The following is a 19,477-nucleotide window of genomic DNA, read 5'->3' on the forward strand; positions in this document are numbered from 1 at the left end:
CATTCTTTCTCTGTGTTTCTCTCTGTGTGTCCAGCTGTCTTCTTCCTCCCTGTCACTTTGTTTCTCTTTCTCTGTCCCACTCTGTCTCTGGTTCTCTCGCCGTCATCATTAAGGGCAGGAGAGAAGGTTCATTCTTGGTCGTCAGTTGGCACAGCTGGCTCAGAATGGGCTATGGGCGTGTTGTAATTTTGCCATTAGGTAGCTATGGCAGGGGGTACGGAAAGCCTGGCCTTCAGACTTGAAGAGAGGGAAGGGGGTTTGTCCTCTTTTTAGCCCCAGGCTGGCCTAGGCCACCTTGACGGTTTCCCTCGCAGATGTCCAGTGTACAGGAATGAACTCACAGGCCTAATCTTGGGCCTGCTACTTTCTGGCTGATCCATTAGAATTGTTTTGTAAAGGGGTTTCAGTAAGTGCTTTCTAAGGTTCTTCTGGAGTCTTACAAATCCTAGGATTTAGAGCTGGAAGTGACTTGCCCAAGGTCATTTAGGTAGTTGGTAGTGAAAGAGTAGAGCTCCAACAGGAACCCAGGTCTTTTGACTCCAGTGCATTCTGACTCTCTTAGTAGATGAGGTTAAAAGGCTGAAGTACCAGCTTAATGCCTGATGCACAGTAGGTACTTAATAAATGCACGTTCCCTTTCCCCATTGCACTACACCAGCCTACTTTATAATAGCTTATGTGAATAGTAGCATTTAAAGGCTTACAAAATGCTTTTTTCATGAAACTATAAACTAGACAGGTATTAAAGTTACCATTTTGCAAATGGGTAAACCAAGATCACGAGGTTTGCCTAAGGTCATACTGCTCATACATGTTGGAGCTGGGGCTTGTATGCAGGTCTTCTGACTTGTAGGCGGGTTGCTCTTCCTTCTGTGTTATGATGACTCTCACATATTCCATCGGTCTAAAATTAGTAGACCTAAGAGGTTCTTTTGGATGTAAAACCTAGCAGGAGCCCCCTCCATTACCAGCTCCAGCCCTTCCACATCAGTAGGCTAGGAGAAGTCAGCACTGCCAACCTAGCTCAGCTTTGCCCGTGCAAAGAAAGGCCCATTGGTCATTTTCTAGGTACCATCATAGACAGACTAGACAGCCAGTCTGGATGATCCAAAATAGATTCTTGAAACTTGAGTATTCTGGTTTGTTTCTCTTCTATGAGCAAATAAACTGAACAGGTGCCTATTGCCTTTTGGGCTCGTAGCCTCGGCAGCCCCTGATCAATATGAATTCAGACAAAAACTGAACTAAAGCTAAAAGAAGAAAGGTGGAGAATAATTCAGTTTCTTTTGGCTCAGCTCCCCGATTTCCACTGGGCCCGCATGACACCCTTTACAGCATGGATAGAGGGGCCACTGCTATCTCCATTGCCCCTCACATCTGGTCAGCGGGCACTCTTGGTATGCAGTCTCCTTCCACCGGGGCTGAGTGGGTTCTGTTCTATGCATAGGGATGAAGTGCCTCTCCCAGGGTCACACAGAAAACAAGCATCCCCGGTAAGATTTGAACCCGTTTCCCTGACTCCCAGCCTAACACTCTGCCCACTGTTGTATGGCTTCCATAAAGGTACCAAAATGTCTTTGGATGGTTAGCATGCATCTTAGGAAGCAAAGCCGTCCTTCATCCATCATTTCCCCTAGCAAATGGCTAGCATAGCATTGTATGACCTGGGCAGAGAGCTTCCACAGAGCTCGGTCAGGTTCTGACAAAACAGAGGCTGTATTCCAGGTGGATCAAAGAACCCCTGGTACACTATGCATCGTGGTGTTGTTCAGTTGTTTTTCAGTCGTTTCTGGCTCTTGATGACCCCAGCTGGGGTTTTCTTGGTGGAGATATTAGGGTAGTTTGCCATTTCCTTCTCTAGTTCATTTTTACAGATGAGGAAACTGAGGTAGACAGGGTTAAGTGACTTGCCTGAGGTCACACAGCTAGTAAGCATCTGAGGCTGGATCTGAACTCAGGGGGGTAAGTCTTCCTGACTCCAGGCCCGGTGCTCTGTGTACCACGGTGCCACCTAGCTGCCCCTGTACTCCATAGGTATCTAATAAGTGCAGTTGGCTATGGTTCAGGGAGTCAAGTCTGTACTCAGTCAGTGCTCTGGCTCCTTTCTTAAACATTGGTTGTAAACCTTGTATGAAGAGGAGTGCCTGAGATAAGACAATCATAGGGTCATAGTTGCAGACCTGAAAGGACTCCAGAGGCCATCTCGTTCAGCCCCCTCACTTACAGATGAAGAAACTGAGGCCCAGAGAGTTGAAGTGACTTGCCCAAGGTCACTTGCCCAGGGAGAAGGAGAAAAGTCAGGATTCAAACCCAGGCCCTTTTCACTTGTGTACTTATCCCGCCATACCACGCATGGTGCCCTTTCTCTTGGGGCTCCAGGTTTGTTTATTCAGTTGTGTGTGTCTCTTCGTGACCCCATGGACCACACCGTCTATGGGGTTTTCTTGGCAAAGGTGCTGGAGTGCTGTGCCACTTCCTCCTCTAATGGATTAAGGCAAACAAAGGTTAAGTGACTTTCCCAGAGTCACAAGAGCTAGAGTTGAGCTCAAGAAAATGATTCTTCTTGACTCCGGGCCCAGCACTCCATCCACCGAGCCATCTAGCTGCCTCCGTCCAAGTTTACAGCTCCTTTAAAATTTTCATCGGAAGGAGAGGGAGTGCTAGAAAGCCAGATAAAGAAGTCCAATGAAATCCTCATTTCCAGGAAAGGTTGTTATCAGCCCCAGTGTGCTTCGCAGCCCACGTCCCCTCCCCCGGTGGCAGCGGGCTGATTAGCTGAGCTTCAAGGCAGGATGTGAGGGACAGGGCAGGCTCTTGGGGGCTCTTATGTCCATGGCTGTGTGGTAGCTGTGAAATGTCAAGATCACATTTGTTTGCTCTGAGAAATCCAAAAGAAGAAGGGCTGGCTATTAGCAGTTTACCTCATATAGAATTCACAGGACCCATACACCTGGTAGACAGGTGCTGGGCACCCCAGAGTTGGGGAAGGCGGGGTTCTAGTCCTGCCTTGGCTCTGGTTGCCAGCGTGTGATCAGCGAGCCTCTTAGTGCCCTTGGCAATGCTCCCAAGTCCCCCGAGAGCGCCAGTCTACGCAGGGGGAGGAAGCTTTCAAATCAGTGAGGTCCCCACACTGAAGAAACCATAGATTCAGAGAGAAACAAAAAATGAAAGTCATCTAATTCAGCCTCTTGCTTACAGCTGGAGGGTGACCTGGTTCTTGTAATCTGGGGAAAGAGTCTTTAAAAAATTGTTTTAATTTAATTTTTCAGTTACTAAAAATCTATTTTCTCTCCCTTCTATTGTCTGTTATTTGGAGGTGGGGTGAGGAAGGAACCCTTGTAACAGATGTGCAGAATCAAACAAAACAAATTCCTCATTGGCCTTGTCCAAAATCACATGCTTCATTCTGCACCCAGAGTCCGCCACCTCTTGGTCACAGGTGGGCAATCCAGAGAGAGGATTTGTACGTTATTAGCACATGATGAATCGCGTTTTCCCAGGAAAATATGTTTTTTAGGCAACGTGAATGCCATTCACTGAAGTGCTCCTTGTTATCCAGCTGAGAAGCAGTAGTTAGCAGCTGTTTGTGTGAGAGTCAGGGGTGGCAGCCAGCTCCCCCAGGCCTTGCTTCCCGTCCTGGGATCCAGCTCAGATTGCTGACTAAAAAAAGCCCGTGAGCAGCTATATTAAGAAGGTGTGACTTCCTCTCTTACAAGATCCGCGTTGGTGATCTCATTGAATATTTCAGCTCAGAAAGGAGTCTTCAAAGGAGGATTGAATTGGGTCCTCCAATGTCACCCTCACACCCCTCTCTCCCCACTCAAGATTTTTTAAAAATACCCTTCCAGAGACTTGAAACAGGCCAGTGAAGACCGAAGAAGGAGCTCCATTCACAAGGAGGAATGTCCTACCTTCCAGGCCTGATGGGAAAAGGGCCCTGTGAAGGGGCTGCTTCCCCATGAGAGGGGAGATTGCATTCCACCAGGAGGGTAAGCCTGCCAAAGTAGACTTGTGGGAAGAGAATCCAGGCCAAAGGTGCTGGGGACATAAATCACTGTCCTGCTTAGACCCCAAAGAGCAATTAGTGCATAGCTGAGTGCTCAGGCCTGGTGTTACGGGGAGTGAACCCGGCTCATTTCAATCACCAGCTCTCAGTCACTGGCCACAAGGCCAAGGTGCCGGCACTTGGTGAAGTCATTCCTATAACAGAGGAGAGCATTCAGAAACAAATGGAACCAGGACTCCAAGAGGCATGGGCCTTTTTGGGCTTTGGTATTGTAATAATAGTTGTCTCTGTCCTGATAGGAAAATGGGAAAATCCAGGTTTGTAAAGCAGCTAAACTGGGGAATAGGGATTCACTTTCCCCATGTGTAAAGTGATTCATCTGGCCGTGCAGCACCAACGATGTTCATTCATTCGAGTAACAAGCGTGAGAGCCTGCCATGTGTGCATGGCCATTTTCACCGTGGTGAACATGTTAGTGTGAGGTCTGTAGAAGAGCTTCTTCTTTGGTCAAGTTGGAGGAAATGGAGAGGCCTGAGAGTAAATGGGCGCTGTCAACACACGCCCTGGTGGGACATCAGTGTTGGAATGGGTTGTTCCGTTGTATAAACCGTGGCCTTTTTCTGGTGTTTGGACTGTTGGTTTGGTTTTCTCCCTCGTGGCAAAATCCCTGCCCTTTTTTCTCCTTGAGTGGACAGCAGAGTGGAACGTGGGGCATCGAGCTGAGAGTCTGGCCGTCACTTCTTCTACTGTAGGGCCAGAGCTGGACTTTTTGGACTTGTTTAGTGCTCTGTGACAACTTTTATAGCTCTTTAGGTTTGCTGAATGTTTTTCCTCACATGTACCTGTGAGGGAGGTAGTGCCAGTATGGTTACCTTTTCTTTACAGATGTGATTACTGAGGCTTGGAGAAGAACCTTGTTCTTTTGCCATTGAGGCTGGGGTTCTTTCCCCTAACCCACAAAAACACTTTAATGGACGTTATTTCATTTGAACCTCTGTGTCCCTGTGAGGGAGGCTGGGCAGGGATTATTATGCTCATTTTACAGATGAGGAAACTGAGGCTCAGAGAAATGGAGCTTTACCTCAGATTGCAGGGCTATCAGAGCTGACTGAGCTCTTGGGACTCCATCTTGTGCTCTGGCCACTGCCCCAAGACGCTGGGTTCTAGATGGCCGTAAGGAATGCCCAGGATATGTTGATGCAAAAACTGCGTCGGCAGCAGAAAGATGACCCACTTGCTCGCAATCCCGCGGAGACGCCCCGTCTCCTTCATGGAGCTTGCTGTCTCCCTCTTCCTGACCTTCTGCACATTATTCTGTAACAAACGTCTCTTGATCCTGCTCTTTAACCAGCTGGGGCTCAGCCCCCACAAAGCCTTCCCTGCACTCCCTCCATGGGAGCGACCTTCTTGGAACCCTTGGGGCACTACAGCTCCCATCACATAATGGTCTGGTTGTTTTAGTCGTGGTGTCCGGTTGGGAAGGGAGGGATGGACAGGGAAGCAGGGAACAGAAGCATTCTTGTGGCACCTGCTATGTGCCAGGCACTGTGCAGAGTGCTTTACAAATATCATTTCATTCGATCCTCACAATACCCACCAAGGTAGGTGCTAGTATTATCTCCATTTTACAGATGAGGAAACTGAGGCAAACAGTGGTTAAATGACTTGCCCAAGGTCACCCAGCTACTAAGTGCCTGAGGCTGGATTTGAATTCAGGTTTTCCTGACTACAGGTCCAGTGTTTTATCCACTTTGCCACCCAGCTGTCAAGGGCGATGTTACATGTTGGTTGGGGGGACTGTGGCAGAGGAGGACATTGAAAACTCGCAGTGACCAGTAAGAAGGAACAGCCTCCCAGTATGTGGCCTCTTCAAACTTCTTTCTTTTTGTTCTTTCTTATTCAATAAAATGAATTGGGGTCTGTAACCTACCAGCTTTTCATCTGACCCTCAAGCTTTTCTCACCTTTGACTTCTCCTGTTTGCCTAAAGAGCTTATTCGGTTTCATGCTGCAAATGGCATTCTCTTGTTCTGGGAGTAAATCTGAGACTGTGTGGTTAGGAGTGTTGACCTCTGCTAACCTGGAAGAAAGCTCCCACCATCCTAACAGGTTATGCTTTCTTCTCTGCCAGGGGCAAAAGGGTGATGCCGGAGTCACGGGTCCGCCTGGCCGCTCTGGACTTCCTGGCAAACCGGGCCTCCCAGGAGCACCAGCGTCGGGTAAGGAGTGTCTGTGGCCCATGAGCCCTTCCCCCCCAGCTGGCCCATGATGCTGGAGGGCTTGGCTTTGGGGTCATGTGACCATTGCCATGAGCATGTAAGAATGGGAAGTGGGTCTCTGGACTGAACAAAGCCACTTGGGGCCAGGTTCTCCTCGTCTGCAGCTCTGTTCCCCTGGGCTCCCACAGCACTGATGTTGGTGAAGCCTTGACTGCTGGCCGTGATGAGAGAGGACCTGGCTGTCTCCTGGACCCAGCTTGCTACCTCCGCTCCCCAAGCTTCTGTAGGCTTCCCCAGCTCCTCTCCATTTCCTTTAAGCCCCGTTCAGGCGTCTCCCCACACAGGAAGGCTTCCCAGAGTGCCCCCTTGTTAGTGCTTTCTCCCTCCTGAAATGACTTATCTGTGTGCATAAGGTATCCCTCCAGTGGAGTGGAAGGTCCCTAAGGATGGAGATGGCTTTGTTTTGGTCTTTGCACCCACAATGCCTTGCCCCAGCACACTTCCGAATTCTTCATCCTTGGCAGCCCATGCACTAGCAACAGCTTCATGGTGATCCTCATGCTCATTTTCCAGCAAAGAGGTGGACATGGGTTTCATGTAATGCTTCTTGTTGCATTTGGATTTTACCACCTCCTGGTCGCCCCAACGACACGTGGCTGCCTCTCATTCTGTCCTCTAGTTTTCATTTATAATGAGGTCAGAATTAGTGTGGCTCATTCCTCCTGGATCATAAAAAGTGCTGAACCGAGATCTTACCTGGAGAGTGCAAACAGTCCAGATGCAGAGATGGCCTGATGGTGGAGCGATACCAGTGCCCCCTCTCCTGCACAGTGCAGATGTGGGTGGGGCCACATAGGACTCAGGGATACTTCAAATGGGGTCAAGAAAAATTGGCAACAGTGAGAGGTTTCTGAATGCACAGCCATCAAAAATTAGTTCAAAAGCAAACGCATAATGAATCTGAGGTGCATCTGGCAGGGCTTGCCAGTGTTACATCACGTAACTTCACTGCAGCCGTGGTTTGGAACACAAAGCATGTGCAGTTTGCACTGTGCATGCCATCAGGCCATGCGATGCCAGTGCATGCTGCTGAAAGGTAAAAAGGGGTCTCGAGTGGAAAAAGTTTAAGAAGCCCTGAACACTGGGGTGCAGTGAAGTGCCTGGGACACCGCAGCCAGCATGTGTCAGAGGTGAAATTTAAACAAAAGTTTTCCTGGCTTCCAGGCTGGCCAACACTACCCACTGCACCATACTACCTTTCATTTTTCTAGACATTTAAAAATTAAGAGCAGTGTTTAAAGTCACTCTCCTTCAGGTTCATTCTGAACTCTCCAGCCTCCAAGATTCCTTCCTTTATAACTATTGGCAGCTGGGTGGCAAAGTGGATAGAGTACTGAGCCTAGAGTCAAGAAGACCTGAGTTCAAGTCCAGCCTCAGGCATTTACTAGTTGTGTGACCCTGGGCAAATCACTTTACCTCTTTTTGCCTCAGTTTCCTCATTTGTCAAATGGAGCCAATAATGCCTTCCTCCTTAGAGTTGTTGTAAGGATCACATGAGGTAGCATGTGTATCAGTGCCAGCTGTCATTAACCATTCTGTTAACAATGCAGTGCTCCTTTTCTAGGAACTGGCTTTTTGGGCTTTTGCCATAAAACATGGTGGTCTGGTGTTTCATTTCCCAGGACAATCTATAACTGGACCCAAAGGGGAAAGAGGACCTCCTGGGCCTCCGGGGAGATGTCTTTGTAAATCCTCCATGAATATGAATAACCCGTCATATGAGGACTATTTGCGTGGACCCAACTACCCCAGAGTGCCTGTGGTAAGGTTACTTTGTATGATGCCAGTGGCTAATGGTGAATGTGTGTCACACCCTCTAACGTTGGCTCCTCGGCACCCCTCAGCAGATTTCCCCAGTGGAGAACCTTCTAAATGAGTCACTTCATCCATTATGGACTTTTAGATTGAAAACTCAGATCTTAGTGGCTAGGGAAAAGAAATCACAGGTAAAGCTCTTAGGATCCATTGGTCAAAGGCCATGGGGCTAGGGATTTTGTGTCCTTACCAACTGCCCCATCCACGCCATCTCCTCTCTGCTCTAGAGAAACATTGGTTGGAGTCCTCACTGACCTCTTCTTTGGACAGATTTTTGTGGTGAACAATGGTGAGGAGCTGGAGCGGCTGAACACCCGAAACGCCATCGCTTTTCGTAAAGACCAGAGGGCTCTCTATTTCAAGGACAACCTTGGCTGGCTCCCCATCCAGGTATTCCAGGGGGACCATTTCAGAATCCACTCTTAGAGCCTTAAAGATATCGGAAGATCCCAAGCCTCAGCCACATGTTGAGTTCTTCCCCAGCTCCTCCAAAGAGTCACAGACCCTCCCCTGAGGACAGGAAGCAGGCCCTTGGCTCCCACTGTCTGGCACACTGCCCCACTTCTCTCTATTGTTGGACAAAAGCCCATAGGTGAGCTCAAGGTGGAGGTTTCCCAGAGGCCGTGTTTGCCAGCTCCACACCAACCTCTTGAACACCAGACTAGCTTCCTGTATGCAGTGGTAGAGGTCACACTTGTCCAACACCTGGAAATAACAGCAGCATTTATGTAATGCTTCAAGGTTTATGATCTTCTCTGAGTCTCACTATGAGCCTGGGAGGTACCTGCTATAGAGGTATTATTATACTCATTCAATTTCCTTTAATTCAATATTACTTCCAGTTCCAAATTCTCTCCCTCTCTCAGCTCCTCCCCATATCATACCCGTTTTAGAGATGAGGAAACTGAAACTCAGAGAGCTTAAATGATTGGCTCACATTCACACAGCCAGGATGGGAAGACTGGAGGCAGGAACTGAACCCCGGGCTTCCTGAGTCCACGATCCCTCTCGATCCAGTTAACCACGTTCCCTCTGAGCCAGGGATCCTTGGCCTTTTTTGGTTCCCAGGGCTCCTCTGGCAGCCTAGTGAAACCTACGGATCCCTTTTCAGAATCGTGTTTTTAAATGCAGAAAACAAAATGCATAGATTACAAAGGAAATTGATTATATTGAAACAGCCATTAAAATATTAAAACAGAAACAAGTTCAGGGAGACCAGGTTAAGAACCTCGGCTCTAAAGTTCATGGAGAGTCTGTAGAGAAGGAACAAATGAAAAACTGCTTTTCTCCCTGAATGGGGTTGACTTTTCAGTGGTGCCTGGAATCCCATTGCCCTCTTGCTAGGGTTTCTCTTGGACCTCCCTCCGGTGTCTTTATTTCCAAGCTCGAATGTTTTCTTTCTTGTTCCTCGGGGCATCTGTTGTCCCCTCCCGGTAATTATTGTGTGTTTGTTTGGATAGCTTACCCCTTTCTATCCTGTGGATTACCCTGTAGACGATGGCCACTCTTGTGGAGATGGGATCCTACAGCCGGGAGAGGAATGTGATGATGGCAACAACGTGGTGGCTGATGACTGCATAAGTAAGTGATCGGTCAGTTACTGGGCTGAGGAGAAGCACGATCCAGTCTAGTCCTAATTGGGAGCAGTTCCAAGTTCAGAGGTTATATCAGGAAGGGGAGGGGTAAGAGAGAGAGAGGGAGAGGTATAGGGGAGGTCAGTGCAATGTAATAGTGGGCTTGGGCACTAGCCTCCTTTCCTTAGAAGCATGAGCTGGCATCTCCGGATGCTTTTAGGAGTAAAATGAAGGGTCTTATCTAATCGCTAGGAAATGGACTTTTCTTTAAAGGGGTGGGGAGAATGTGTTTGCCAGAGCCTCCTCCAAATAGGCTGGTTTGAGTTCTATCCACTTTCTTCATCAGTAGAGACACTGATGAGCAATGAAATGGCTAGAGGCAGGGGAGGGACTAGTAAATAAGGGTCTGGGTGGTCTATAAGCTAGATCTTTCCTTCCCAAATAAATGAGTGGACTATCCCTTCTAAAAGCTTATACCTGCTTAAACTACTGAATCCCCCTGCAAATTACTAGGGTCTCTTGGAACACTGGTTGGCTCTGGCCCTTGACTTGCCCCAGTCTCTCAGTTTCATACATGGAGATTGATGGTCAATATAGCCCATCGATGGATCTCACTACACAAGGCTTCCTGCTAACTGGGAAAGGCCTTTTAGCCACAGCATCCTCACAAATAAAGCACTTATATATGATCCAAAGCCAGTCTCCACCATTAGCCTTAACCTTAGTGTTCCTGCCTTCCTGTGTCCATCTAGGATGTCATCGAGCATATTGTGGAGATGGTTATCGACATGAAGGTGTGGAAGACTGTGACGGAAGGGACTTTGGCTATCTGACTTGTGAGACCTATCTCCCCGGGTAGGGATAAACGATGCATTGTTAAGTAAATGCAGAAAGGGTTTGAGCAAGTCTGCTTTTTTCTGTCCTCAGAGAGCTACAATGACTTGAAAGCAAAAGCTATTTCTTCCTGGGAGAGGGCGGGGGAAGCAAAGATGCAGTTTGCATCACCCTTGATCCAATGGGAGGACAAAGCTGTCTGTTCCTAAGCAACCCCGGGGCACCCTTTTTTATTTCATGAGACAAGCATCTTCTCACCCCACCCCCCGATCTTCAATACATTGTGCTTCCTGGACCGGGGGTTTGGAGAAGGAAGTTAGGGATGAATGGAAAGGAGAGTCCAGTGGAACAAAGCAAGTGCACCAGATCCGGTTCAATTGTACAAATACTTACTGAGCGCTTACCATACCTAAGACACTGTGGTAAGTGCTGAAGGGGATGTGAAGAAGAAGGGGACACTGTCCTTGCATCACCTTGGTGGGATCACATTTCTGAAAATTAGATATTTTCCCATGGTCCTTCTTCCTGGTAGCTCCAAATTAGGTGGCTGGAATAGACGGTTTTAAATAGAGATCGACTGTGTTTATGAAAATTAGCAGGACCCAATTACTTACAAGATATTATCTTGCCTCAAGCAAGACAGAGAAACAGATTAAAAAAAAAAAAGATCGCATGGGCCCCTGTTTGGCCTTTGCATTAAGCCATTCTTGGTGGCCATCCAGCCACAAACTGCTCTTTGAAAGCGTTCCCATCCATAAACTGCTGCCCTCTGGGCTGCCCGTTCAGTAACCCCTGTCCAGGCTGACATCCTGATTAAACCATCCCCAAAGTCTGGCTTTAAGTCCGGCAGAGAACCTACTTCAGCCAGGAGCCACGTGGGCTGACATTTCTGTCAGAGACAATTCCCTGTTCGGCTACTTCTCCTGCCCCTTTGGGTCCTGTTCCCACCCTCTGCAGTGTCCTCTAGGGAAAGGGAAATGGGCTGGAATTGGGAGAGCTGAATTCCAGTCCTGCTGCCACCAGTAACTATAATCTCTGGCAGATCCTTCCCTTTGTAGCTCAGCTTGCTTATTTGAAAAGGGAAACGGATTAAAATGAACGTGGAATGCCTATGGCTTGTAAAGAATCAATCAATCACTGAGCAACTATTAAGTGCTTACTATGTGCCAATGAGAGCAGACCAGCCTAGGAGGTGGAAAGGCCCAGGTTCAAGTGTACCCTGGACATATCCTTGCAGTACAATCCTGGATCAAACACTTGCTAGCTTCTCAGTGCTCTAGAGGGAGAACTCTTGAAGACTCTAAATCAAAAGAAAGGTGCCAGTCTGCCCTGGCAGAGGAAGTTCCTCACCAAGGCTCTTGACACCTGTGAAATGCATCTGTATCTTTTACCATGTGCCAGGCACCATGTAAAGAGCTGGGGCTACATGGAGAGACAGAAACAGTCCCTGCCCTCCGGAAGTTTATATTCTTAATGAAAGACAAAATAAGAACTAGTGTTTATGGAGTTCTTTGAGGTTTGAAAAGTGCCTTACATAATTATAATAATAGCTAGTATTTACATAGCTATGTGTCAGGCATGGTGCTGAGTGCTTCACAATTATTATCTCCTTTGATCCTCGCAGCAACCCTGCAGGGTAGGTACCATTGTCATCCCCATTTTTCAGATGAGAAAATGGAGATATTCAGAGGTTAAGTTACTTGCCCAAGGTCACATAACTAATAAGTGTCTGAGGCCAGATTTGAACTCATGACTTCCTAACTCCAGGTCCAGTGCTTTCTCCACTGAGCCACCCCTAACATACATAGAGTGGGGACAAAAGGTAATGTTATAGAGGAGAGGAGTGATATTTCAAGCTTACCCCAGGACAGTGAAGGGCTTGTGGCAGGTATAAGCAGGTTGCACCCAATGGATGTTATGCCAGAGATGCGTGATAAGGAGAAAAAAAAGAGGGAGTGGCTGACCCATGGACAGCCAGTGTTCTCCATCTTCTATCAGAAGGTCACAGTAGGACTTCAGTGGAGAAGTTGAGACAGGCAGCACGGTAGAGGGGAGCCACGCATCGCGTTGCATTCTCTGGGCCTCAGTGACCTTATCTGAAAAAGGAGGGGCTGCAATAGATATCCCTGAAGGTACTTCCAGACCCTCAAATTCTGTAGCTATACTAAATGGTACATTCTTTTCAGCATTCCATATGAACAAGTTAATGAGCTTTTATTAAGCACCTACTGTGTGCCAGGCACTGTGTTAAGCACTAGGGCTACAAAGAAAGGCAAAAACCGTTAGTCAAGGAGTTTGGAGTCTAATGGTAATAATGCTTTTCATTGATAAAGGGAATGCAGTGTTTTTTCGGAGAGGTGGAAGAATAGGGCCCAGTGCATTTTTTTTCCCTTGGTAGATTCGTTGGGTTTTCTACACTAGAAAAATATCACAACCTCACAGAGGCAAGGAAAGAAGTGTTTGTATAGAATGAGAACAGAGTAACCCCAGAGATTGTGGAGGTTACATTGCTGACTTTGTGGGTGAAGGCCTGCCCACAGTAACCCAGCTCTTGAGTATGGCCGCCATGTTCTTGAAAGGTGCCTCTCCTGGCTCTCTCAGGGTAGCACATGGCCTTTGCTGGAATGCTGCCATCCTGGGGAGCCGAGCTGGGCTCTGGAGCCTGAGGGGGCTGCGAGCCACATCATCTCCTCATTGCTGACTGGCCTCATTTGTCCCCTCATCAGCATTCCTCCTCCAGTCTGACCTTCTGTTTCCTGTCAGCCGTCATTTCTGTGGAAGACGAGCTAGCAGGAGCTACTAATTAACCAGACTGTGGAGCTTGCAGGTGGATTGTGGGAAACTGGGCCAGGCTGGGATCCCATTCCTTTCCATTTCAAACTCTAAATCCACCAGCATTGATCAAGTGCTCATTCTATGCAAGGTGCTGTGCTGGATAGTAAAGATGCCAAGGCAGAAACAAAACTGTGTCTGCTCTCCAGGAGCCCCATTCTGCTGGGCTGGACAGGAGCTGATCATGTGCTCTGTATGTACATAACGCAGTACAAGACAGGGTGGCAGGGGCTTGGGACAAATCAGGAAAGGTTGAGGTGGGAGAGGGCTCCAGCCTCGGGGATATCAGAGAAGGCTTCATGGAAGGAAAATAAGGAGCCCGAAAGGCAGAGAGGAGCAGGAGTATGTCACAGAAACGGGAATTGGTCTGTAGGAATTGAGGGAGGCCTGAGGTGACGGCATGCTCAGTCCAGGGAAAGCAAATCATGTAGGTGGACAGGAATGTAGAGTGTAAAACATGAGGCTGGAGAGAGGGACCCAGGAGTCAAGAACTGGACGTTCCAGGCCAGGAAACGTGTCTTTTATTCTAGAGGCCACAGAGAGCCATTGAAGGTATTTGAGCAAGGGAGTAATGTGTGTTTCAGGAGGATCACTCGTGCCTTATAAGGGCAGAGACCAGAATTGTGGAAACCAAGAAAGGGACTATTACAGTGTGGAAGAGAGTGGTGACGAGGGTCTGAGGTAGGTGGCGGTCATGTGAGTGGAGAAAAAAGGATGCACGTGATGCACGTGGAGGTAAAATCCACGAGACGTGGCAAAGTGATCGGCTCTGTGGGCAATGAGGACTCCGAGGTTGTGAACCTGGTGAGCACGAATACAGGGGTGCAGCCATCAGAAACAGGGAAGTCTAGAGCACGGGTTTAGGGGGAAGGTGTGGCTTTCAGTTTGGAGAGGTAGAGTTTGAGGTACCAACAGAACATCCAGGTGGAAATGCAGGACGAGAGTTTAAGAGAGATTATGGATGGATATTTGGAAATCCTCTGCCCAAGGATGACTGAATCCATGGGAGCTGAAGGGAGAGTAGATAGAGAAGATGGCTCATGACATAGTTTTGGGGGCAAGAGATGGGTGATGCAGCAAAGGAGACTGAGAAGGAATAGCCACATAAGTATTTAGGAGAAGCAAGAAAGTACTGCTCTAGGGGGAGGTGGGTGGTGCAGTAGATAGAGCACTAGCCCTGGATTCAGGAGGACCTGAGTTCAAATCCGGCCTCAGACACTTAACAGCTAGCTGTGTGACTCTGGGCAAGTCACTTAATCCCAATTGCCTCACATAAGAAAAAAAGAAAGAAAGAAAGAAAGCTTAGCCCCCTAAAAGCTAAGGTAAGAGGGGGTGGTCAGCAATGTCCAAAACTGGGGAGAGGTCATCAAGGATGAGGACTGAGAAAAGGCCACTGGATTGAGAAATGAACGATTGTTGGTAACATTTGGAAGTGGTTTCTGTAAAAAGCCAGACTGCAAGGGGTGAAGAAGTGGGTGGCTAGTGAGCAAATGGAAGCAGTGAGGGTCGATGATGTTTCTCTAGGAGTTTGGCAGTGAGCCAGTAAGTTTGGCTTAAGGGGGTGGTTAGGTCAAGTGAAAGATTTTGTTTGTTTTCTGTTTTTAAGGATGAGGAGACCTCATCATGTGGTCAGGCATCTGGGAAGGCCTCAGTAGAGAGGGAGAGATGGAAGACATGACAAAGATGGAATAATCAATGAGGCAAACTCCCAGAAGATGAGATAGGACCGAGGGTGCAAGTTAGAGGTATTTACCTGCTAACTTTGTAATCGAACCTTATACCTTTAAAAAAGAAGAGCCCCTTCTTCTGAGGCTGGAGCAACAGAGAGAAGGCAAAGGTGAAGAGAATTTGGGGCAGATGGGAGCAGGGGAGGCAAGGGAGGTCCTGTGCAGGGCCTCAGGTACTTACTAGGGTACTTATAGGGCAGGAGCCAGGGTCCTTTGTTGCAGGAGTGCTGGGGGTGCAATTGGGGGGCCTCAGAAGAGAGAGACATTTAGAAAGGCCATTGTGGATGTGCAATAGAAAGTCAGCCAAAGAAGGAAAAAAGGACTGTGAGAACAAGGGAGCAGTGAAGCAAGACAAGAGTCCACCGTGGACTGTGTCATCTCCTCTGGCGCTGTTCAGCGGCTAGGGGGTGAACCAGGATTACGAGTTGGCAGGCATGAACGGCGGAACGAGGCAGCAAGGAGGGAGGGGAGTCCAAGGAGGAGGACCGGGACTTGCTGGACTGATTGATTACCTACAGGAGGGAATGAAGAGAAGCCAAGGTTGGGATAATGGACTGAGCTTCCGTGAGATTGTAAACTCCTTGAGGGCAGGGACTGTCTTTTGCCTCTTTTTGTATCCCTAGCACTTAGCATAGTGACTGGTATGTAGTAGGTGCTTAATAAATGTTTTTGATTGATTAGTTCTAACTATTCCTTTATCAAGAGGGAGCTTCTCGAGAGGCTCCGTCTCATGAGCACTAGATCTAAAAGTTCAGGTCCAGATCCCAGTTCTCTGACTCCCCCCATTTGGGCTGGTTTTTCCTCATTTTAATGTGTGCGAATGTTGCTCTAGAGCAGGGGTCCTTAATTTGGGGTCCATGGATTCCTAAGAGGGAGAAGTCTGTGAACTTGTTTTTAATATTTAGATAACTGCATTTCAGTGTAATTGGTTTCATTTGCAGTCCTCCATATTTTATTTTATTTTATTTTATGCATTTGAAGTCAGGATTTGGAAGGGGACTATAGGGTTCACTGGACACTGCCAGAGGGGTCCAGGACCCAAAAGGGTTAAGAGCACTTGGACTAGATGATCCCTAAGGAGGTATCCAGGTGGTCTGGTGCATAGAGTGCTGGGCTCAGATCCGGGAGTTCAAATCCCGTTGCAGCTAGGAGGCTGTGTAGTGCTGGCAAGTCAATCTCTCAGTTTCCTCCTCTGTAAAATAGAGATAATAATAGCACCTACCTCCCATGGTTGTCCTGAGGATAAAGCGAGATGGTCTTTGCAAAACTCTTAATGCTACCAGCTGTGATCATTCAGGTTCCTTCCATCTCTCAAATCCCAAGGTCCCATGGTACCCATGGAATTCTTTCTGACTCATGGTTCTCTTTCTCACCTCAGGTCCTATGGGGAATTGAGATGTACTTCACACTGCTACATTGACTCCACACCATGTCGCTATTTCACATGAAGGGATGCGGGGTGGGCAGTATCCCCTGTGGAATGGACAGCAGCTGCCATGACACCAATTCAGACTGGCATAGTCATGCCCAGTCTCTGCATGAAGAAAACAAAAACCAACCATCTTGCTGCTGATGGCTATTGGAGATGTATGCTTAATTAGTTCTGACTGGAAGAAAAAACGGACCACTGTATCCTTGTCTTAATCCAAAATGTAGATGGCATCTCATAGACTCACTTGTGGGAGCTGGTCTGCCGCCCAACTGGAAAGGCAAAGGAACTGGAAAACGGCAACTAGTCTCTGTATCTCAGAAAACTATGTGATAAGACAATGATACCTCAATTTAGTGCTATCTGTACACAGACTTTTGGGGGTGTTGTTTGAATTGAGTTTTGATCTGCAGCTTTCGGCTGTCTCTGGTATAGCCCAGCATGGAGGTCCCAACCACACTCTTCTCTCGTCTTCTGACCTTGAGCAGGGTCAGGACCACACAGCAGTACAGACTTCAGCATCAGTGACAGGAAGTGCCAAAGATGCCAGTAACTGATGGAGTGATTCTCCCGTGCCACTGTGGAAGGGACCCTTGGCCACTGGTCAGCCCCAGGAGGCTCTTGAAATGTAGTGAAACTGCAGAGGGCACGCAGCCATCCCTCCCTGGGGACATGCTGGTTCAGCCCCAGCCTGGGCAGTCTCTGTCTCCCTTAGACCTCATACAGAGAGCCAGCCTCAAAAGAGGTGGAAGGTCAGTTCCCATTCTGACCCCTATGAAAACAGAGGCTTGCTGAGAGCTTTCTGGACGAGCTGGAAGAACTCTCCTGAGGCTGGTGTCCCTTTTCTGGCACTGACTTGAAGGGAGAGTCTGCGTCTGTGTCCCACCCAGCCTTTCTTTTCTCTCTGTTGGTTCCATTTCTCTGAGCTGAGCTTCGTGATCCAATCCTGGTGACCCCCCCCATACACACACCATTCTCTTATAAAGTTCACAGATGTGGTTTTCCCACCTGGGTGCAGTCCGTCTCTCAGTCCTTCAGGAAACCTGGTGCCCAGTCTTAACTGGATAGGGTTCTGCCACCGAAAATGTCTCTGTGCTTCTCATCTTTCCTGAGTGAGCTGTTTATGATGTCTCTCCAGGTGTGTGAATCATGTGTGGGTCTTACTGTCATATCTGCAGGTGAGAGCTCCTGATTTCTCTACATGTGAGTCCAAGAGGCCTGTGAATCGTCTTGCAGTCAGTCTGTCTAGAGAGGTCTTTGTTCTGTCCTGTAAAGAAGGGTCCCCACAGCATTAACAATAGTGATGTCTCTGTTTACTAGAACTACCAAATGGCTTATTCTGTGCAGGAGGAGGATGTTCTGTATGTTTCGTGCAAATCCATCACAAATAGGGCAAGGAATGTCTGTAGATTGCATGCCAGTGCAATTGGTATCCCACTTTATGACATGGACCCCAAATGAAGATGTCCAATACATGCCCTGCTGGGGCTGCAATCAGCATGGCTGGACTGCTCTGTCAGCGTCTCCCTGAAGACTGGACGCAGGCAAGAAAGTCCCTGACTCATGTCAGTGAACAAAACGTTTTCCCCTTTCATCAAGTGGAAGGATTGCCGTACACCCCTGACATGGGGATTCCAGGGCACAGAAGGAATAAAGGCAGTTCGTTTGCTCTCCGTGACTTGTGACCCCTCCACGGGTGCTAAGCGCTGCCAGAGGGGTGGAGTGGAACAGTCTGGATTTAAATCCCTTTTATTGACCTTCTGTGTTGGCACAAGTCGGTTCCTAGTATCTTAAATGGGTGATTTGAAATTATTTTTTTAAGGAGAAAAAAAAAGATTTCAGTTCTTTTTAGACAGCATGTAGCACTTTGGCAGGAAACGAAGATGGCCAGAGCAAAGATTTTCTGGGGGTGGGAAGGAGAAGGTGGTACAGAGCAAGTTAGGTAATTTTGTGTCAGCCTGTCTACCTCTCGGACTCATTTTCTACATCAGTAAAGTGATGGGGTGAACGTGTTGACGTCAAAGACCTTCCACCTCCAACATCCTTTGACGCTACCCATGACTGCTGTCCAGTCCTTGGCCATGTGGGCAGCACACGCTTTTTCAAAGTGATGAAGACCATCTTCTTAAATGATCACAGACAAGACCTGCATTCGCAGAAACTGTGGGCAGGTCTATGGAGATTTTTTAAAATCATGATTTAATGACACATCTGTGTTTTTGTTACCCTCTTGGACAGAGAATGAATCAGAGGAAAGCCCCCAGTGTGTTCTGTTGGGTAAATCCTTTATGGGAGATATGGATGGATGGAAGTATTCACACTGTAGACCCAGCAGGACTTCCTCGTGGACAACTATCCTCTCTGTCTGCTGTCCTGGGTTTTTGTTTCCCCGTAAAATGGCTTCTGCTGCTAATCACGTTGCTGCCATGGGGTCCGTGAGCACGTGCCTATTACTGGATGCTCCATCTCTGCCCAGGAATGTCCCTGGAAACCCGTTTTCTTGCCCCGCTGCTGGCTCTTCTTCCATGTCTCTGGAGCAAAGGAGTCCGGCCTCCTCTGGGAGGAAACATTTTTTGAGAGCTGACTTGTACATTGTATGACATCCTGCCCAACACATGTGCTTTTCCCTATTAGCTATGTAATCTTGTAATACGTTTAATATATCAACCATATAGATTTTGGAATTGACCATATTGTACAACCTACACACAATAAAATCCATGTCTTTGAAATACAGTCTCCTCCTTCCTAGTCTCTATTCTCCTTCCGTGTCAGACACAGCAAGTCTTTGTCCTCCTAGGCTGCCTGTGTTGGTTATTGTTCTAAAATCACAGCGACAGTGAGTCACATTTGTGAAAGTGCTTTGGTGTACTAGATACACCAGAGATGGAGTCAAGAAGATCTGGGTTCAAGTGCTGCCTTTGCTTATTAGTAGCTATTAACTTCAGTTTCCTTATTTGCAAAGTGGAGAGAATAATCGCT

The 19,477-nt window shown here is 47.9% G+C and overlaps 1 protein-coding gene across 2 annotated transcripts in view; it reads left to right on the forward strand.

The window, feature by feature from the left end:
• The window catches only part of COLQ (collagen like tail subunit of asymmetric acetylcholinesterase), a 46,105-nt gene extending 26,874 nt beyond the window's left edge, over window positions 1–19,231 (forward strand). The window contains exons 12-17 of one of the 2 annotated variants that reach the window (XM_020987242.2): window positions 6,137–6,224; window positions 7,907–8,046; window positions 8,370–8,489; window positions 9,560–9,680; window positions 10,426–10,528; window positions 16,445–19,231. In XM_020987242.2, the coding sequence (XP_020842901.1) occupies window positions 6,137–6,224; window positions 7,907–8,046; window positions 8,370–8,489; window positions 9,560–9,680; window positions 10,426–10,528; window positions 16,445–16,514 (642 nt within the window). In that variant the 3' untranslated portion in view covers window positions 16,515–19,231. Of the gene's footprint in view, window positions 1–6,136; window positions 6,225–7,906; window positions 8,047–8,369; window positions 8,490–9,559; window positions 9,681–10,425; window positions 10,529–16,444 lie in introns of those variants that run through there. The other variant, XM_020987243.2, reaches the window with a different exon arrangement.
• The last annotated feature ends 246 nt before the right edge of the window (window positions 19,232–19,477 follow it).

Source organism: Phascolarctos cinereus, unplaced genomic scaffold (genome assembly GCF_003287225.1).
Source record: "Phascolarctos cinereus isolate Bilbo 61053 unplaced genomic scaffold, phaCin_HiC Scaffold_1;HRSCAF=81, whole genome shotgun sequence".
NCBI lineage: Eukaryota > Metazoa > Chordata > Mammalia > Diprotodontia > Phascolarctidae > Phascolarctos > Phascolarctos cinereus.